General features: G+C 37.4%; 1 protein-coding gene across 3 annotated transcripts; it reads right to left on the bottom strand.

Annotated features, from left to right (window-relative positions):
* Positions 1-99: 99 nt before the first annotated feature.
* On the bottom strand, positions 100-18,587 carry LOC131368320 (alpha-2-macroglobulin-like). 3 transcript variants are annotated; one of them, XM_058414352.1, is made up of 34 exons: positions 18,431-18,587; positions 17,174-17,354; positions 16,718-16,874; positions 16,564-16,616; positions 16,340-16,360; positions 16,063-16,228; positions 15,876-15,960; positions 15,649-15,757; positions 15,441-15,561; positions 15,174-15,283; positions 14,910-15,080; positions 14,548-14,781; positions 14,195-14,407; positions 13,956-14,105; positions 13,465-13,590; positions 13,028-13,121; positions 12,614-12,737; positions 12,240-12,465; positions 12,028-12,154; positions 11,803-11,924; positions 11,665-11,716; positions 11,467-11,550; positions 8,267-8,443; positions 8,085-8,160; positions 7,787-7,943; positions 7,621-7,689; positions 7,276-7,438; positions 5,419-5,609; positions 2,091-2,303; positions 1,832-1,953; positions 1,146-1,227; positions 938-1,006; positions 639-744; positions 100-559 (listed from the first exon to the last, which is right to left on the bottom strand). In XM_058414352.1, the coding sequence occupies exons 1-34, from the start codon at positions 18,583-18,585 to the stop codon at positions 519-521; spliced, it is 4,347 nt and encodes a 1,448-aa protein (XP_058270335.1). In that variant the 5' UTR covers positions 18,586-18,587; the 3' UTR covers positions 100-518. The 3 variants fall into 3 exon arrangements, with proteins under 3 accessions (XP_058270335.1, XP_058270334.1, XP_058270336.1); XM_058414351.1 differs by having other exon boundaries at positions 7,615-7,689; XM_058414353.1 differs by lacking the exons at positions 100-559; positions 639-744; positions 938-1,006; ... (1 more) ...; positions 1,832-1,953; positions 5,419-5,609 and having other exon boundaries at positions 2,126-2,303; positions 7,615-7,689.
* Between the last annotated feature and the right edge of the window lie 380 nt (positions 18,588-18,967).

Below are 18,967 nucleotides of genomic sequence, written 5' to 3' on the forward strand. Positions count from 1 at the left end.
GACAATAACCTTAAACACACTGCTAAATCAGAGTGGGTCAAATCCAAGACCTTGAATATGTTAGAATGACCCAGTCAAACGAAAGATTTGTGGCAAGACTTTATTTCAAGAGAAAATTTATTTTATTCAGAAGACAAAATTTCAGGGGAGATGAATACAAAGCAAGGCACTGTGTACATTTGTTTAGATGCAGGAGAATTCAGCTTTACTATCAAGTGGACCAAAAAAAAAAAACCAGCTGAAGATCATGGATTGAACTAAATGACCGACTCAACAAGAGCTTATATTTTAAATGTTCCTATTGTGAATGCTCTTACTAAGGGAAAATTGCTAAAATATTGTCTAAACCATGAGTACATAAGTACATGATTGTATTCTGTGTGTATTCTGTGTGTTTAGATGGAACATACACACATACATATACATATATGCAAAATTTCATTTTGCTTTTAAAGGAAAAACACAGCACAAAGAAGATATCCAGAGGTTTTCTGAATCTTTAATGCAGATCTGGAAGCTTAGACACAGGGGGAGGTGTACTTCGTTTCAGACTGGTCATCTAAATGAAAGAATAAGTAAATGGAAGCAATATACTCACAATAACAATGTTTAAATCATACAACCTAGGAAAATCTTACTTGTTTGGTAGTAATCATAAACTTTGATCACAGCTGGCTTGAGATTTTTGACAGGCAGCATTTGTTTAATGTGTAGATGATAGTTGATAGGAATATTCCTTTCAAGCTGTTGGAGATACACCAGATTTTATATTGTAAACATATTACATCGTATCTTATTTTGAGTGTGTAATAAATTAAGCATACATTGTTGGAGTGCATATACAGGTGCAATACACTTGTGTAATATAGTTGAACCATACAGATTCATACTGCACCATACAGGTTTCATACAGATTCAGACTGCATTTTCATCTTACCTCTTTTATATACATGATAATATGCTCATCCTTGGAATCAACTCGTTCAACCATAATCTGGTTTTGTAGCTAAGAAAACAACATAGTACTTATTATACATTAGTAAAAGGGAAAAATTTAACCACATCTATAAAGGCAATGTCAAATACACACACACACACACACACACACACACACACCAGAAACCTGAACTTTTTTAACTCCTTACTTCACCAGGATCTGCTGTGAAACCTGATAACAGTTTTATGTCCACTATGACCATGTTAGTGCTGTTTAGTTCCCCATTATATCTGAAAATTGAACACAGACAACAAGAACTAAGTATCAATTACTATAACAAACACAAATAAACAATAATAGCCAATAACCAATAATAATAATAATAGCAAATAGTAAATGTTCTCATGGCTGGGTAAAATGAAAACAAATTCTGCTGGATTACTATGAACGTTCTTGTATCATAGCTACAATTCTGCAAATTCTGCCAAAATATTTATTGCAATCCAATGAAATATGGTGATACTCTTGATAATAAACTGTTCACACTTTATACTGCTAAATTCAAATTCAAGAAACGATAATACAATTTCCATGACAGAAGTATCAGCATTTTTTACATCAAAATTTCCTATAATGTAGATGAAATGAACATGGAATCACCATGATATAAACATAATAAAATAATAATAATAAAAAAAGAAATTATTTGGTTGTGTTATGGATGTATAATATTGCTAAGTGTATATCATTTTTACTTGATATGATTTTGTAGTATTTTAATGTTAGATTTGAATGACTGTACATAATCAGTAAAAATCAGTTTCTATATCACATGAATCAGGCACTGTTCTTTTTTCATATTACTTCAAGGATTTAGCATGTATTTATACTTACTGGACAGAGAACCTGATGGTCAAACTGTGACCAAATGATTTTGTGCAGTTTCCCTCAGTATTCGCTGTAACGTCAAGTGTACTGATTTCAGTAGGTGTGGGGACATTGTAGAAAAGTACTGTCTGCAAGCAGAGATTTGATTTAAAAAGCAATCAAATAAAAACATATATTGAATATACTTGGATAAAATATTTGTTGGGGAACCTGGGCAGTCAGTCAAATAAAGGCTTGTATGACAGGAAGCATTAGAAACACTGACCTGCACTGACACGCAGGCGGAGCCCGTCACGTCTATGCTGTATCTGCCAGGAACATCTTGCAATGATCTTTCTTGGTACAGTAACTTGTTGTTCTGGTTCACATCAAAGTTGTGACTGTGTCCAGCTGACTTTACAGTTACGGTGCTAGAGCCTTCTGAGCTGAACACTTTAGTGGAGTACAAAGCCAGAGCATGGAGAGCCACGACTGTGTCCTAATTAAAAGAGGAGGAAAACAATGATATTAAAAAAGGAAGGTCCTACTCTAAAATGAGTGACAAAAATGCTGACAAGCTCAGGTATGTCATGCGATGAAGCAGAGAATGCAACAATACCATAAAAGGGCATCTTTGTCATATTACTGAGGTGTCGAGGTCGTGGAATAATCTTTATTAGGCCACTGCTATCTATTTAGCCATTGTGTACTTAGACGGACACGGGTATGCGGCGACACCTAGGGCTGAAGAGATGCTTTCAAGCTATCTCTCCCCTACATTGGCCTCTTGGTGAAAGTCTGGCACTCATAGGGAAGGCCTACATGGCTGCAGGTCAAGCCAGGGCAGCGCTGCACACAATGGTGGTTTTGAAGGCATACCAGGTTGCCCTGCTGAAGAAGGTCATCTGCAGTGAGGGGCTCAACAATAAGGTCTGAACTCCGCCAAGACACAGATTAAGCCCTCTGTGCCACAAAGCAGATGGACAATTGACCATCCTATGGCTGCATGGGTTGTCACAGAAAGGCAAAGGATAAAAAAAAGGACAAAACCTTTCTTTTAGATGCTCCAATTTCTCCTAAATGCCTATTCTTCCCTCACCATAGCATGAAGCTAGGCCTATCAAACAGTAGCCACCAGCCCCAGCCTGGCCTGCTGAGGAAGGAAAAGAAAGCTAGCACTGCAGCCCAAGTTCGAGATGCTAACACTCAAGGTCACTGTGCCGCAGATCAGGTCCAAGGATTGGTTTGCAACAATAGGATGTAGGATGCCTATCTTTACATAGACATCTTGCCAAAGCACAGTAGGGCTGCCAAGGTTTGCTTTTGGGGGGGAAACATACCAGTGCCAGGTTCTCCCTTTTGGTTTAGTCTTATTGCTCAATCTCACAAGTCCATGGAGGCTGCTCTGGCATCATTGCACCCCATGGCCTCCATGTACTCAATTATCCAGATGACTGGCACATTTTGGCTCAGTGGTGGGACATGGCAGCTAGGCTGTGAGATGCTGTGCTAGCCCACATGTGCTAGCCTGCTGTCCCTAGGCCTCATCCTCAACCCAGGGAAGTGTGTGCTTTCTCCCTCTCAGAGAACCACCTTGTTGGGGATAGTCTGAGATTCAGCCACAATGCAGGCACATATGTCTCTCACTTGGGGGGATTCCATCCTTTCTGCTGTAATGGACATCTGGCTAGGCCAATGTCTCTCTGCTGCCTGGGTAAAGAGGAAGCTTGGTTCATAGTGGCAGTGGCCAAAGCTATTCCTCTGGGTCTGCTACACCGGAGACCATTTCAACTCTGGCTCAGGAGCAGGGTTTTTTCACCCCTGCAGACATCATTTTTGCACAACCCACATTGTCATTTTTTTCATTGGTTTTTGCAGTTTCTCAAGTTTGAACATCATTACATTCTGTTTCACTGCACATGTTCTTATTCAGCACAGTGTCCCCTGTCATGTGTTGTTTTTCGCACTTCCAGTTATTGCACTGTCTTGTCTTTGCTCTGTTTGCACCTAGTTGCACACATTACAATTTATGCACACTACCAGTCAAAAGTTTGGACACATCTTCTAATTCCATGGGCTTTCCTGATGTTTATTTCTTTAAACGTAAAACAATGCTGAAGGTGGCCGAAATACACAATAATGTCCTTTGAACAGTCGATATTGATATTGATATGTCTGCTACTTATGCTCTGTAAAGCCTTCATAACGGCTCTAATGTGAGGTGCTGTTAATTGGTGATATTCTAAGGCTGGTAACTCTAAATGAACTTCTCCTCTGCAGCAGAGGTAAGTTTTGGTCTTGCTTTACTGGGATGGTCTTCATGTGAGCCAGTTTCATCATGGTGCTTGATGGGTTTTGCAAATGCACTTGACAATACTATTCTTGCAAGAACTATTCCAGAACACCTGACCTTCGTATCTTAAAATAACAACTGACTGTTGTTTTTTGTTGTCATTACATATGGATTACATAAATCCATGTGTGTTATTTCATAGTTTTGAAATCTCCAGTATTGTTCTAGAATGTAGAAAATAAGTCACTAAACAAAAAACATTGAATTAGAAGGTGTGTCTATACTTTTGACTGGTAGTGTAGCTAGGGCAAACTCCAGTCCTAGCTTTGTGTTGTTGTCTGTTGTAATTATATGTTGTATTTTTTTTTATGTAGTACCAGGGTCCTGGAGAATCGTTGTTTCCTTTCACTATGTACTGTGTCAGGTATATGTGGTTGAAATCACAATAAAAGCTCCTTGACATGACTTGATTTTTATGGTCACATGGGTTACATGTCACAAGCTTCATACCCTTCTTTTGTGAACAGACCCCAGTTTCTCACCTTGGGTCCCACTCTTAAGGCATGTCATTATCGCAAGATAATCTTTTGACGAACACCTCCCTCTTGGATTGGGAAGCAGTCCTGGATGCCCACCCTGCCCATGGCATTTGGGAGGGCTCCTGTCTCTCTTGGCACACAAATTGCCTGAATATGGGGGCCGTGTTTCGAGTGCTGAAACACTTCCTACTAAAACTCAGGAAAGAGATGCTACGTCACACTTTTCACACTCCAGGCGTCCACTTGCGCTTCCTTCAGACAAATAGAAGCTGGTGTAATGTGACGTAGATGCCTTTTCATGGTCTTGCTCCTCTCGCTCAACTTCGTCACATGACTTACACAATCCGATAAATCAGTGGGATTTCACACAGAGGTTCAGACACAACTTCCGCAAAGGAGCATTCCTACAGTGTCAGCTATGGTGCAGCATATCTTTCCCTTCTCAGGGAACCAGGCCACATACATTACCCTGTGTAGTTATTTTCTTTCTGACATTTACAAGAGGAAAAGGCCAATTTTAGGCCACACATAAGCTCAACTGGTGGAAGGACTAGACTTAAAGTCTTTACCTCCACAGTCATTGCTCTGCTGAATATTTAGCAGTGAATTCTTAATATTTAGTGGGATCCCAAAAGTTTTTGGTCTACATTTTAGCTGTTGTTTGGTGTTTTGTGTGGGGTTTAGAGGTATGGTTTTGGCTGTATTTTATGAGCTGGTTGATGCAAGTTAAAAGACAGTGAAGCTGGAAGTGAAATTAAATAAAGAAATGCAAATTAGAGTACCTGGGTGGAGGAAAAGCCTCCATAGGGATTTTGCTGCTTCACCAGCCAGCTGACTATCCTATTAGCATAGCCCAAATTGGCAGCAGTAAGTTGGCCTGTGGTAAGAACTGCTAGCAGCACATAGGAACTGATTTCCACTGACAATGACCCGGACTCATCTAATGCTGACTGAGACCAGTGAAGATGACCATCTAAAATAAAAGAGACACAAGATACACTATATTGCCAAAAGTTTTGGGACACCCCATCAAAGCATTGAATTCAAGTGTTGTTTTTCAGGGATTGGGGTTGGCCCCTTAGTTCCAGTGAAAGGAACTCTTAACGCTTCATCATACCATGACATTTTAGACAATTTAATGCTCCCAAATTTGTGGGAACAGTTTGGGGATGGCCCACTCCTGTTCCATCATGACTGCACACCAGTGCACAAAGCAAGGTCCTAAAGACATGGATGAATGAGTTTGGTGTGGAGTAACTTGACTGCTCTGCCTGTCTGCAAGTCCTGACCTCAACCCAATAGAACACCTTTGCGATGAATTACAGCGGAGTCTGTGAGCCAGGCCTTCTTGTCCAACATCAGTGCCTGCCCTCACAAATCCACTTCTAGTGGAATGGGCTAAAATTTCCATAAACACACTCCTAAACCTTGTGTAAAGAGTTCCCAAAAGAGTTGAAGTTATAGCTGTTATAGCTGCAAAGGGCGGGCCAACTCGATTATAAATTGCTGTTCATGTAAAGATAGATATCCCAGTTGGCCTGGCTCCCAGTCTCTGCTCTAAATCATCCCAAAGGTGTTCTATTGGGTTGAGGTCAGGACTCTGTGCAGGCTAGTCAAGTTCCTCCACACCAAACTCGCTCATCCATGTCTTTATGGACCTTGCTTTGTGCACTGGTGCAAAGTCATGTTGGAACAGGAAAGGGTCCTCCCCAAACTGTTACCACGAAGTTGGGAGCATGAAATTGTCCAAAATGTCTTGGTATGCTGAAGCAATAAGAGTTCCTTTCACTGGAACTAAGGGGCCAAGCCCAGCCACTGAAAAACAACAGTTGAATTCAATGATTTAGAGGGGTGTCTTTTGGCAATATAGTGTAATTAAGACTGACTTGATAGATGTGCATGCTTATAGGTGGCATTCCTCTTATGCTTTGTACCTCAAACAAAAGCATGTTTCACACTAATAGCATAACAGCAAGAAGCTTGAAGAACTGATCGCCTGCTTGCTAGATAGCTAACTATATACCTCTAAGCTGTAAGATGTGAATATCTCTTTAATGAGACATTCATAAGACATTCTCTCTGCTGCCACAAATCAATAAAGCACTCTTCTTTTACATCCCATATGTCTACATTTTGTTATTGTCACTATCATAATGTGGATTTGTGTAATCCTATTCTGTCCTCCTATTAAGCAAGTGTCATAGCTGCAGTCACAAGTTTTTAGCTATCTTGATGGCTGTATTTGGACACAAGACCACTGATCACCACACCCAACCAAAGAAATGTCCTTCTACTCAGAACTATTGAATCATATAATTTTAAATGATTAAGTAAATGAATTATCAATTATCATTGATTTACTTGATCATTCAACTTCAAACAGAGGTCATTTTAGATATTGCAGGTCTTCAGAAAAACATGATTTTTCATGTTCAACCCTTAGTATCTTGTGGGGGTGGAATAATTTTAAGTGTATCTGTATGTAGGTTTTCAATATTTCCTTATCTTTTACAGTATACCAACTTACTAACTGAATTAGGTTATGATGCCTCAAATATTACAGAGTGTATTATTATGTTTGTCCTGCTATGCAACTATTTTAAATTTATATGTTACAAATTATTCTACTTATTCCATACCTCCAACAATAGCAACATTATCCAAATCTTTTAGTAGCTGCTCCCGAATTTCCTTCTCTCCAGCCAGACTGAAAGTGTAGGCCAAGAGCGCAGTGGTGTAGGTGTTTGTCAGGTTATGAATAGAAGATTTTAGGCACAACAGCCCTTTATTCACAACAGGATCCTGCAAAACAAGCATAAATAATACTAAATAAGAACCACAATAGTTTGGAAAGTTTCAAGAAAAGTTCAGTTTCATAAGTTTTATTATTGATTTTATTCAGCTTTATTGTGACTTTATTTTTACCATGCCTGCCTACAGAGTGTCATTTGAAAGCAAAATGTTAAACTGTATCATACTCTTACTGTAATGCCCAATTCAAGGAATGCTGCAGTGATGTAGGCAGTAATGGTCACTTCATCATTTACACCACCCTGTAATACATGAAAATGATTTACATATAAAATAGGAATTTAGTAAATGTATACATAAATATGTTTTTAATATGTAGAGCCTTAGTACAAGACATACCTTCATTCTATTATTGAACAATTTTCCATGTTGTATAAAACAGCCATCTGATCTCTGCATACTTATGAGCCATTGCTTTGCACTGTTAATGATGTCTGGATCAATAAAGATGAAATGTTGTGCTTTGCCAAAAGTCTTTAAGACAAACGCAGTTAACCTGGGGGTGGAGATTTATTTGTGTCCAAAATTAAAATATTTTTGTGGAACAGTTCCCATGATATTCAGAAAGTATATTCATAAGCTTTGCATTTTTAAACATTTGCATCATTAATGCTACCTGTGTGCCACATATTCTTACCATGTGTTCTCCTCTCCACTGCCAAATGTGCTATATCCACCACTAAAATGCTTATAGTTTAACTGCCTCTGGTAACCTGTTTAAAGACAAATTACTAATTCTGATTTATTCAGAAAAAAATCTATTCATAATGGCTAGTATTGGCCTGTAAAGATTAAAAAGAGAAACATAATATCACTGACCACTCTTAAGGAAACCATTAGCCTTCTCACGGACATCCGTGGTGAGCTGCTCAGTGTTCTCTAGATACTGAAGAATGTAGATATTGGGGGCAAGGATAGCGATGTTTTGTTCTCCACAGCCATATGGCATCCTTAACAGTCCATCCAGATTTTTTAATGCACGGCCAAGTATGTCTCCTACAAATGAACACAAAAATATTCTATTTACGAAAAATGCTGTGCCTGACAAAAAAAATATTCACAAACAATTTAAAACAAACAAGATATCGCTGAATGTTTTATGCGCTGCCTTTGGGACTATAAGAAGCTTAGTCTTAGAAGCTTAGACCATGTTCTGTCAGTGACAGCTTCTGATTGTTTAAACAAGATTAATGAGCTCACTTTAGTGGAGAGTGCTGACAGCTTGCCATTTAAGCTTCCTGAAGATCTGTGTTTCATGCAGGAGTGGGATTTAGCAGTGGTGAACACACTACAGGATTATACTCAGACTACCTGACTGAAACTAATGCTGGAAGCTAGACTCCACTCTACTGAATGAATATAAAAGCGATCACATTTTAGGTTGCAAAATGTATGATGCTATGGTGAATGTTAGCTGTATCCAAAACATTCAATTAAATTAAATTTTATTTTATTTGTATATTTAACAATGATCATGGTCTTAAAGTAGCTTTACAGAACATAAGAAATATAGTACAAAAGTTCAAGATTAATGTTAGACAAAAAGTTCAAGATTAATATTAGATTTATATTTAAATGTATTTGTATCAATCCCTAATCCCTTTCAAGCAAGCCTGAAGCAACTGTGGCAACGAAAATCTCCCTTAGATGGTGAGAGGAAGAAACATTGAGGAACCAGACTCAAAAGGGAACCCATCCTCATTTGGGTGACACGGGAGAGTGTGAATAACCATAAACAGAGGAGAGTGTGTTTATAAGTTATTATAAACATCGGAGAGTGTGATTATGAATAATGTACAGTGTTCATTCGCATGATTTGCTCAATTAATCAATACAGCTTAGTCCAAATGGATTAATTGGGATTCACCAAGTTCAGTGGATGGCAGTAACCAATACCAAGCCATTTCTGTCTATGAAAGAGATGTTTATAAAACAAAATACACTACTCAAAAAAAAAATTAAAGGAACACTTTTTAATCAGAGTATAGCATCAAGTCAATTAAACTCCTGGGATATTGCTCTGGCCAGTTAAGTAGCAGAGGGGGTTGTTAATCAGTTTCGGCTGCTTTGGTGTTAATGAAATTAACAACAGGTACAGTAGATGTGCAACAATGAGACAACCTCCAAAACAGAAATGGTTTTATAGGTGGAGGCCATCTTTTCAAACTGTTTTTCACTAGTTTTGGATTTGGCTAGGGTCAGTGTCACTACTGGTAGCATGAGGTGATACCTGGACCCTACAGAGGTTGCACAGGCAGTCCAACTCCTACAGGATGGCACATCAACACTTGCCATTACCAGAAGTGGAAAATGGAGGAAACATGCTAAACAATCAGAAACACTGGCCTGAGAGCCCAACATCCTCTAGCAGGCCCTGTGCTCACTGCACCATGAAGCTCGATTGCCATTTGCCATTAAACACCAGACTTGGCAGGTCTGCCTCTGGTTCACTGTGCTTTTTACAGATGAGCGCAGGTTCACCCTGAGTACAAATGACAGACATGCAAGGGTCTGGAGAATCTGTGGAGAACGTTAAGCTGCCTGTAACATTGTTCAGCATAAACGGTTTGATGGTGGGTCAGTGATGGTCTGGGGAGGCATATCTATGGAGGGACCCACAAACAAACAAAACTTTGTCTACAGGTTAGACAATGGAACCATGACTGCCATTAGGTATCCTTGGACCCATTGTCAGACCCTATGCTGGTGCAGTGGGTCTTTGGTTCCTCCTGGTACACAACAATGCCCGGCCTCATGTGGCGAGAGTATGCAGGTACTTCCTGGAGGATGATGGAATTGATACCACTGAATGGCCCCCATGCTCGCCTGACCTAAATTCAATACCTCTGGGACATTATGTTTCGGTCCATTCGGTCCAAATTTCAGCAAAATGGACTAGCCTGCTGCATAATTTTTTCTCTTTGATTTTTGGGGTGTCTTTGAATTCAGCCCCCTGTAGGTTGATAATTTCCATCAAACGATGTGGCATCCATTCATTCCTAACACATTACCCATTCCATATCAGTATAAATGTCCAGCATTATATATTTCCCCCATTGAGATTTTGTCACGGGCTCACCTACCTCAACCGCACCCCCGTGCTCACTATCACCAGACTTTTAATCAGCACCACCTGCCATCTATTCCACTAGTTTATTTAAAGCGCTCACTCACTGAGGGCAGCGGCGAGTATTAAGACTGGTTAGCTCATGTGCCGTAAGTGTTCTGTTCCCTCCATCTGCTTTCTTGTTTAACCTGCCTTACCTGTTGCTTTAGCTACGTTCAGCCTGCTTATTTATTTGTCTGCCTGCGTGTGTCATTAAAGTGACAGTTTGGATTCTCTCTCTGCCTCCGAGTCTGGTTGTGACAGATCTGATGTGTTTTCACAGTGTTCTTTTAATTTTTTTAGAGCAGTATATTTAGCCATCATTATAATAGACCAGATCAAGCTAATTCTAAAGTCAACTGCATTTTGCTAGTCTGTGTTGGAAAAGGCTTGCTGGATTTACAGAATGTTATCTCTTTGATATAGATCGCTTCAGTTGATTAGAATTAAGAATTGATTTGTTATTAAATAGTCTAAAATATTTCACAGCCAAAGCAATCTCTTTTACAAAGATGTTACCGCAAAAACACTCATGGAGAAATATTTTGTGACTTTAATCTTGATGGTTGCCAGTTGCAAGTGGAAAGGTATGCATAGCTGCATCCCTAAATAAATTATTTGACAAAAATAATAATAATAGTAATAATACAAAAATCTCCTAATTTAAAACATTTTGGATATTGCATTTGCTATTTGTTTAAGCTTTTTGAGCTGTATAAAGATAAGAAACAAAGCAACTATAACGAGAGACTCAGGAAGGTGGATTATTCTATTATTTTAAATACCTTTACACTATTTGTGTTATTGTGTTTTGTTTCTTACTTCTTTTTTCCCTGCTTCCAATAATGCGTTTGAACCCCAGCAATCTTTATTAATTAGAAATGACGTTTAAACTGCAATTTTTATCTCTTACCAAGCACTGAAACAGAAGCTCGTGCTGATCCATCTATTACATCCTCAGGAAGAGTCAGCTCCAATTCCTCTGAAACACTGTTGCCTGTAAGTAAAAGGAAGGACATCTCTATATTTACCTAGTGGTACTGTTGGCACCAGTTTTATGCAATTGTGAACAATGAGAAATAAAACGGTTGTTTTTATATGTAACTCTAACCTTGTGGGCATAATAACCAGCTTTGGCTCTTTGTATTTTCGGTTCCTTCAGCCTATATGAGAATAAAGTGTTACTGAATCTTAGAAACAATTAAAATAAGCATATATTTTCGGATAAGATGATTTTCAAGTTGCTGACCTGCACAATGAGGCTTCGTATAACTGTGTCAATACGGCCTCTCTCTGGAACACTTACAATCTCATTATCACACACGGTCTGGGATTGTTCTGCCTCTGCACTCACTGTCACATTCAAGACTCCTGTAGCATAATAACAAGCTCATCAATTCTTAAAAATGTAATGTAATAAATATATAATGAAGAAACAAACATATGTCTCAGCTGAAAAGGTTTTAAGTCTGACCAAGCACAGAGGGAATTAGAGTCCATTTGAAGGTCTTTCTTCCATTTTCACACAGGCAGGATGAATACTCGCCATCAGAAGATGGTTCCAGAGTGTAATCTAAGGAAGGGGCTGGAGTCACTTTAACCTGTCAGTGAGGAACAGGTGATTCATTTACTGTGCATCTCAAAAGTCACAATATTTGTGAAAATTATATCTTGGTTTTACAGTACCATAATGCATTTAGAAAGATAACTGAAGACAGTGGCCTTCAGCTCAAAAACCTCTCCCCGGATAATGGAGTAGGGCAATGAGAGCTCCAGGAAGAAGGGCTGAAACACAGTGAGCTGAACAGGAGGAGCCAAACCCAGACCCCTAGAGGACACACAGAAAGCCTCTGTCTCCCAAGTGGTGATAGTGTCAGGAACAGTGACAGGAAGCGGTACTGATCCAGAGTCTCTGTGGGAAAAAAATTACACTAATCTTCATACATCATGAAATGAAAGCATTTTTCAGTTTATTATAGTTGATTAGTTTTCTAAGCAGTACAGCACACAAACAAACATGCTAAAAGTAAAACAAAAATGTAATATGTTGATTCACTAACCCAACTTCAAGAAGTTGCCATATCCAAGTTTCTGGAAAGAATTTACGAACTGTCTTGATGGGTTCATATCTTTGATGAAAATCTGCTAATGCAACTGGATGAGCGAAATTCCTGTATGCAATTCCTGTATCCAAAAATATGAACAATTAACAGAATTCATACAACAGATGGTATATCTATGAGAACTATGTATGTAAACAACTCATTATGTGTATCTTATTCTATCGGTATTAAAGATATCTTATCCTATAATTACCATGTACTGGAGTACTGGATTTAATTCTACTACAGTTTATCTAACATATATAAGAAAAAGTATATTTTTGGAACTCTTATAATAGTTCTTAAAATGTAAAGGAATAAAAAATTCACTATTTATCAAATGATAATATATAAATAAGATCCTGGGCATACCATATATCCGTTCACGATGATACTGTTTGCCCTTGTACATCAAACAATGAGGTTGTCTAACAGCCAAATTTGTTGCCATCTTCAGCCCCACTCCCTGTTAGGTAATAATACATCATAGTGCCATCCATGTAGTACGCCACTGATCAGTGAACCAAAAGCACTTAGTTTCAAACAAATGTACTATTCAAGTATTAAACAAAATACACATGGCATTTTTACTATACATTTACAATTTTGACATTTGGCAGATGCCCTTATCCAGAGCCACTTATGTTTTTCTATCTCATGAGACTCGACAACCTTCCGATCAGTAGGCCAACACCTTAACCAGTAAGCTATAACACTCTTGTCATAGTCTAGATTTGTATTCCTAATTTAATAATATTCAAATTATTTTGACATAACATTCAAAATTTTAAAACCACCCAGTCCATTACCTTTAATGTATTGTATACATGGTCAACCTGTACATGCCGCTGGGGTCTAACATGCAAGCACTCCAGCTGATCTTCAATTGTATAGGGATAATCTGATGCCGATGTCACTGGCAACAAATTAAATATCTACAAAACATATAATCAAAAATGATTTCATTTTATATGATTTTGTATATCTCATAAAATACACATGGATAGTTCACTTTGTTACCTGAATATGTAAGCTTAGTGCATGGAAGATTTTGTTAACATGAAGGACAAGACAGAATCAGTCTGTTTTATTCACACATTGAATACCAGATGAACCACTGGAGATCTCAGATTTCACTGATTTCTTGCAATGAAAAATAAGTATGTGCAGCCTAACTGTTATACATCACAACTGTTGAGACCTTCAGGATTTCTATCCTAGACAAATAGTTCCTAAAGAGTTTTATTAAAATTAGACATTAGAAATTAGACAGTACAAGTTCATTACATCCTAATTTTACCTTGTCAGCGTTTAGGCGGTTTCCAGATTCCAAGAGGAACACACTCTGATCTATTGCACTGAGGCCACACAATGATCCAGGATGAGCTGAAACATCAAGATTGTTCTTCTCACCTGGAACTGCCTTGGAGGGAGAGAACTGTAGCGAAACCTGGAGTCCATGATGAAAAAAGTTTAAACAGGGCAATCATAATAATTGAATGATTATAAAAAAGTTCATAATGATGGTGCTAACATTACCTTATTTCTGAAACATTTTTCAATTTCAAAGTTCTTGCTAGCAGCAATGATGTTCTCACTGGGCAGGACAGAGTACACTACAACCTGCACTACAGGAGCTAGCTCAACATGAACAGATAGGTTAAATGAGACTTTTCCTTTTCTGACACCCGTAGACTCTTCCACTTCAACAGTCTCATGCCCATGATGGACTATGGCTCCTTTAGATAAGACCTGAACCAGAGAGAGAAAAAATATAATAATTGTCCAGTGTGTTTTATTTAGAGTTACTGCAAGATAGATAATGCGGGTGGCAGATAGCAATGTAGCTGTCTAAAAAAATAAATAAATAAAAAAATAAGGCATGTACTTACCATGTATATAATATCAATGCTGTAATTTTCAGCAGTTTCCCCAACAATATAGTAGTTAATGGTTATGGGAATTTCAGCACCACATTTAAATGGTTCCTCTGAGCTCTCTATTGAGAGTTCACTGAAAACTGGACTGTAAGGTGTAGCAGGTTGGAGCAGCTGTATATGTTTTTCTGCAGTTGAAAAGAATGGTGTTTTGTATGGGTGGTATTTTTCCTCTGGATAGACACTTGCCTAGATAACAGTGAAAAAGGAACAATAATATCAATAAAAATTTGCTTTACTGCATGATGGTGTACTAAAGATTGATATCTTGTTCTTTCTTTTCTTTTCCTTTTTTAAGTTATTTTGTCATAACCTACCCTCAATAATATTTCTGTTTCAGGATGTTCAGGTGAAGGGACTGAGAAGTTTGCCATACCATTACTATCTGTAGTAAGATTGAGTAGTTGCGTTCGTGACCACCGTTCACCTTCTGAAAGATACACCTTCTTGTTTGGAATTGGTGTTCCACTGTAGGTAGTAACTTTAATCTAATTAGGGAAAAAATAATTATTATCATAGTCCTGTCAAACATTGTAAACAATTTTAAAGCAAATAAAAAAAAACAACACAGAAAAACTTACACTTCCTTCTATAGCTTTTTCCCGTTCAAAGTTTTTTGGTGAATCAAGGATTTCCACTTTACCAATTTCGAAAGTAAGTCTTATCCTATCAGATTTTAGTATGGAATTATCTAAGCAAAAAGAAACAAAATACAGTATGTTATTATGAAATATGAACTAAAACTGTGTTAAAGTATAATAATAGATTCAAAGTATAACATAGAATCAGTCTATTAATAGCTCTGGCTTCTTTCTTATCTTTGTTTTAGGGATCTGTTACTGACTCACCTGTTCCTTCCTCTGTAAGTGTAACAGAAAGTTGAAGTTGATCATCAAATCTGTATTCAAATTCATTATTCATGAAGGTTGATATATTGATGACAAGAAGTGCACAGCCAGTCAAATCCATCTATGTGAACACCCAATAACAAATGGCGTGAATTATTAGCACTAGAGGTAGAAAGAAATGATTTTTAATTGAATGTAACACACATACCTCCATACTCAGACAGGGTGAAATCATCCGTGGCTCATAATAATGCTGCCTAAATTGCCGGCACACCTGAACCACTGCTTGACCAGATACTGGTTGTCCATAAGTGTACCTTCATTTCATAGAGTTTCAGTTCAATGCACATGAATCCGATGTATGACATACAGCATGAAAGATAAATATCACACGTGTGCTAAATACTCAGCTATGTGAACTACTGTGAAACTTACTTTCCACAAACTTCTAGCTTCACTTCTTCTTCATCAACGCTGTGTTCTTCTGGTGCTTTTAATGTAACCTCGAACTTGGGTAAAACTAATCAGATGCAGATTATAATTACAGTGACTTAGGTATGATTACATCTTTATAAGCAAAATAAAAATTAAACCATACTGTGTTATTAGTAATGTCACTTACCATACTTTTCCACTTTAAATTGGTGTGTGATCAATCTGTCTCCAATCTCAGCATGTAACTGATATTCTCCCTGTGGAGCTTCAGCATTTAGCTCATGAGAAAGCTGCAGTATCAGACCTGGCGAGGACACATTTGTCCACTGACCAATCCTGTTCCTATGATTATCCTGTTTGGTTCCACAAAAGATATATATTTATAAGAAACACTTATAGACAAGACCATACAAATGAACAAAGCTGTCATAAAATATGTAATGTTGAGTAGGATTCCATATTACCTGAAGGAACACTGTGCTGTACTGTGGAGTTAAAGGCAATGCTTAAAATGTTGTAATCAAACCACATTAAATTTAACCCATTATGACAATGTGATCCAACACATTACAAGCAAGAAAGCTGTGCTTTATTCTTTCATATTTTGCATAACTGAAAAAAGCTACACAGAGACAGGAGCAACAATGGTCTGTTGTTTTGTAAACTGACTGTAAAACTCTCCTCTTACCTTTTGTTTAAGTGGGACAAAATTAGAATCCATAGTGACAACTCTGAAATTCACTGTTAAAAAACAAAAGTAATGTGATGTTTTGAGCTGTATTATCACTAACCTTTATAAAGTTACCATGAAACTTGTGAGGCATATTGTAGGAATTAGTCACCTGTTTGGCCTGGATTGTAGATGGGTTTATCAGTCTGGATAAAAGTCAATGTATCATAGGATTTAAACATCACTCTCCTTTCCTCTGTCATCTTAAAACTTTCCCCTTTGACCTCTACTCTGATCTTTTGCACTGATTCACCCTCAACCTGTGGAGCCTGTGAAGATGTATTCCATAATAAACCACCACCTTAATCATTAATAATGCATTATTTTATTTGCATAGTGTGTGTGTGTGTGTGCATGGACACTTGGCCATCACACCCCAAAGTGTTGCCAAGAAGAACTGGTTCAGAGCCCAATCTCACTAATGTGCTTGTGACTAAATGGCCAAATTCCCACAGCCACACTTGAAAATGTACTGGAAAGTCTTCAGATGTTCAAAAAGCACATACGGGTGTGATGGTCAGTTGTCTACATACTTCAGTTAATAATGTGTAGATATATAATTGCTGACCTCAAAATTAAAGCAGTGGTGAAGATCCTTTTCCACTGTCTCTTGAAAAAGAGTCCTACTCTGGTTGCCATCAACCAGATAAACATCCATTTGCAGAGTCTCATTAGGCTTCAGAAGACTCGCACAGAATGTTACATGAGAGCCAGACTCTATTACTGCAGGAAATGTTACCATGAAATATCTAAAGACAAACATTAATATTTATTTTTCAATTTGTTCATATGTAATCCGTTAAAAATATAAACGAGTTATATAAGTTAACTACTGTAGCCTGATTACATCAATAGTTTGAGTAAAATCTTAGCTAACTTAACCATACACAGCTCAACAATCAATACTGTTGCAAAACTATATACAAAGTGCATTAAGGTACACTGACCTATGTACCTATCTGCAGTTTGCAGTCATTGTTATTGCTGTGTAAGATCTGTGTAATGTTTAAAAATTCACTAATATATAAAATCATGCAGCCAACTAGTTATGAGAGAAACTAATATCACACAGCATGACTGTCTAAAACACCTGAAAAGGAAAGCCTTTTTTTCAGTATTAAAATATACTTTTCAGTATTAAGATATACTTTAGATGTTCATAAGTACCAATGTGTAATGGTGTTGTTGTGTAAGAGCTTGAAACATAAACTGTCAATGTTTCTTTAATGTCCCTGAACTAATAATAACACTAATAATAATAGTACACTGGCATACTGTTTTTTTTTTTTCGTGATTCATTGTTGTCAGCTACTGGGGCTTAATTGCTGGTGCTCAAGTCAAATGCCGTAAAAATGCAGTAAAATCTGTTCAGTGTCATTGATCTTCTGTTGTTTTTATTCTTCAGTACCCTGAATGTTTAGCTGCTTTTATGTTCTGAAATAAAGTTATACTAATCTACAAGCATGTCATAATGGATATTTACTAAATTGTTAATGGCAATTAATTTAACATTTAAAAACTGTGTGTCATTTTTGTTAACACAGTCCTTGTTCGCACTAGTTACTGGAGCTCTGTAGAATGTTATCTATTGTGGGTTCTTTCAGGTATTCTGCTACCTATATTAATCTTATCTGCTTTCATAAATAAATTTTCTAATCCAAAACACAAATACGAAAAAAATACATGGTTTCTAACATTTTCCTAGGAATAATTTAACAATTATTTAATATATATTTTAAAGAATATTAATGCACAGTAGCTTACGCAGTAAGCTCTGCAATCTGACAGAGTTTATGACAACAATGTAAAGTTGTATGATACTTACGGTCCTGAAGTTTGTCCATAGACAGACAGAAAGAGGAAGGTGGCTAACAGCAGCCTTCTCCTTATCTGGACCTGACTGACCACCATGATGAAGTCCATCACTACTGCAAAGATGTAAAGTACAAATGCCTTTTTAAACCCATCTGCACTCATCATCTCGTTAATGATTAACTACTTTGAGCAATCTGACTGCATTGAAAACTTCTGCCATAAGCAAAAAGTAGTTACGTAGTAGTAGTCAGTAGTTATGAACAACTGAATCAATAAGACAACGTAGCAATGGCTAATAGTCTAAATTATAAAAAGTGAGTCAGTAAAAATAATCACTGTAGGCAACGTAATTAAGTATTTATAACTGGAAACTATTACAGGCAGGGGCTGTGTTTTATTATATAGATTAATTATATATTTAATATAGTGTACAAGCAGGCACACAGTAATATAAATTGCTTGTAATATAACGGTACAAGCTGGCACACAGCTAAAATTCCAGTGGTTTGATATTGAGATTTTTTGGTTCAGTTGTGTTCAGAATTTG

This window comes from Hemibagrus wyckioides, linkage group LG17 (genome assembly GCF_019097595.1).
Source record: "Hemibagrus wyckioides isolate EC202008001 linkage group LG17, SWU_Hwy_1.0, whole genome shotgun sequence".
Taxonomy (NCBI): domain Eukaryota; kingdom Metazoa; phylum Chordata; class Actinopteri; order Siluriformes; family Bagridae; genus Hemibagrus; species Hemibagrus wyckioides.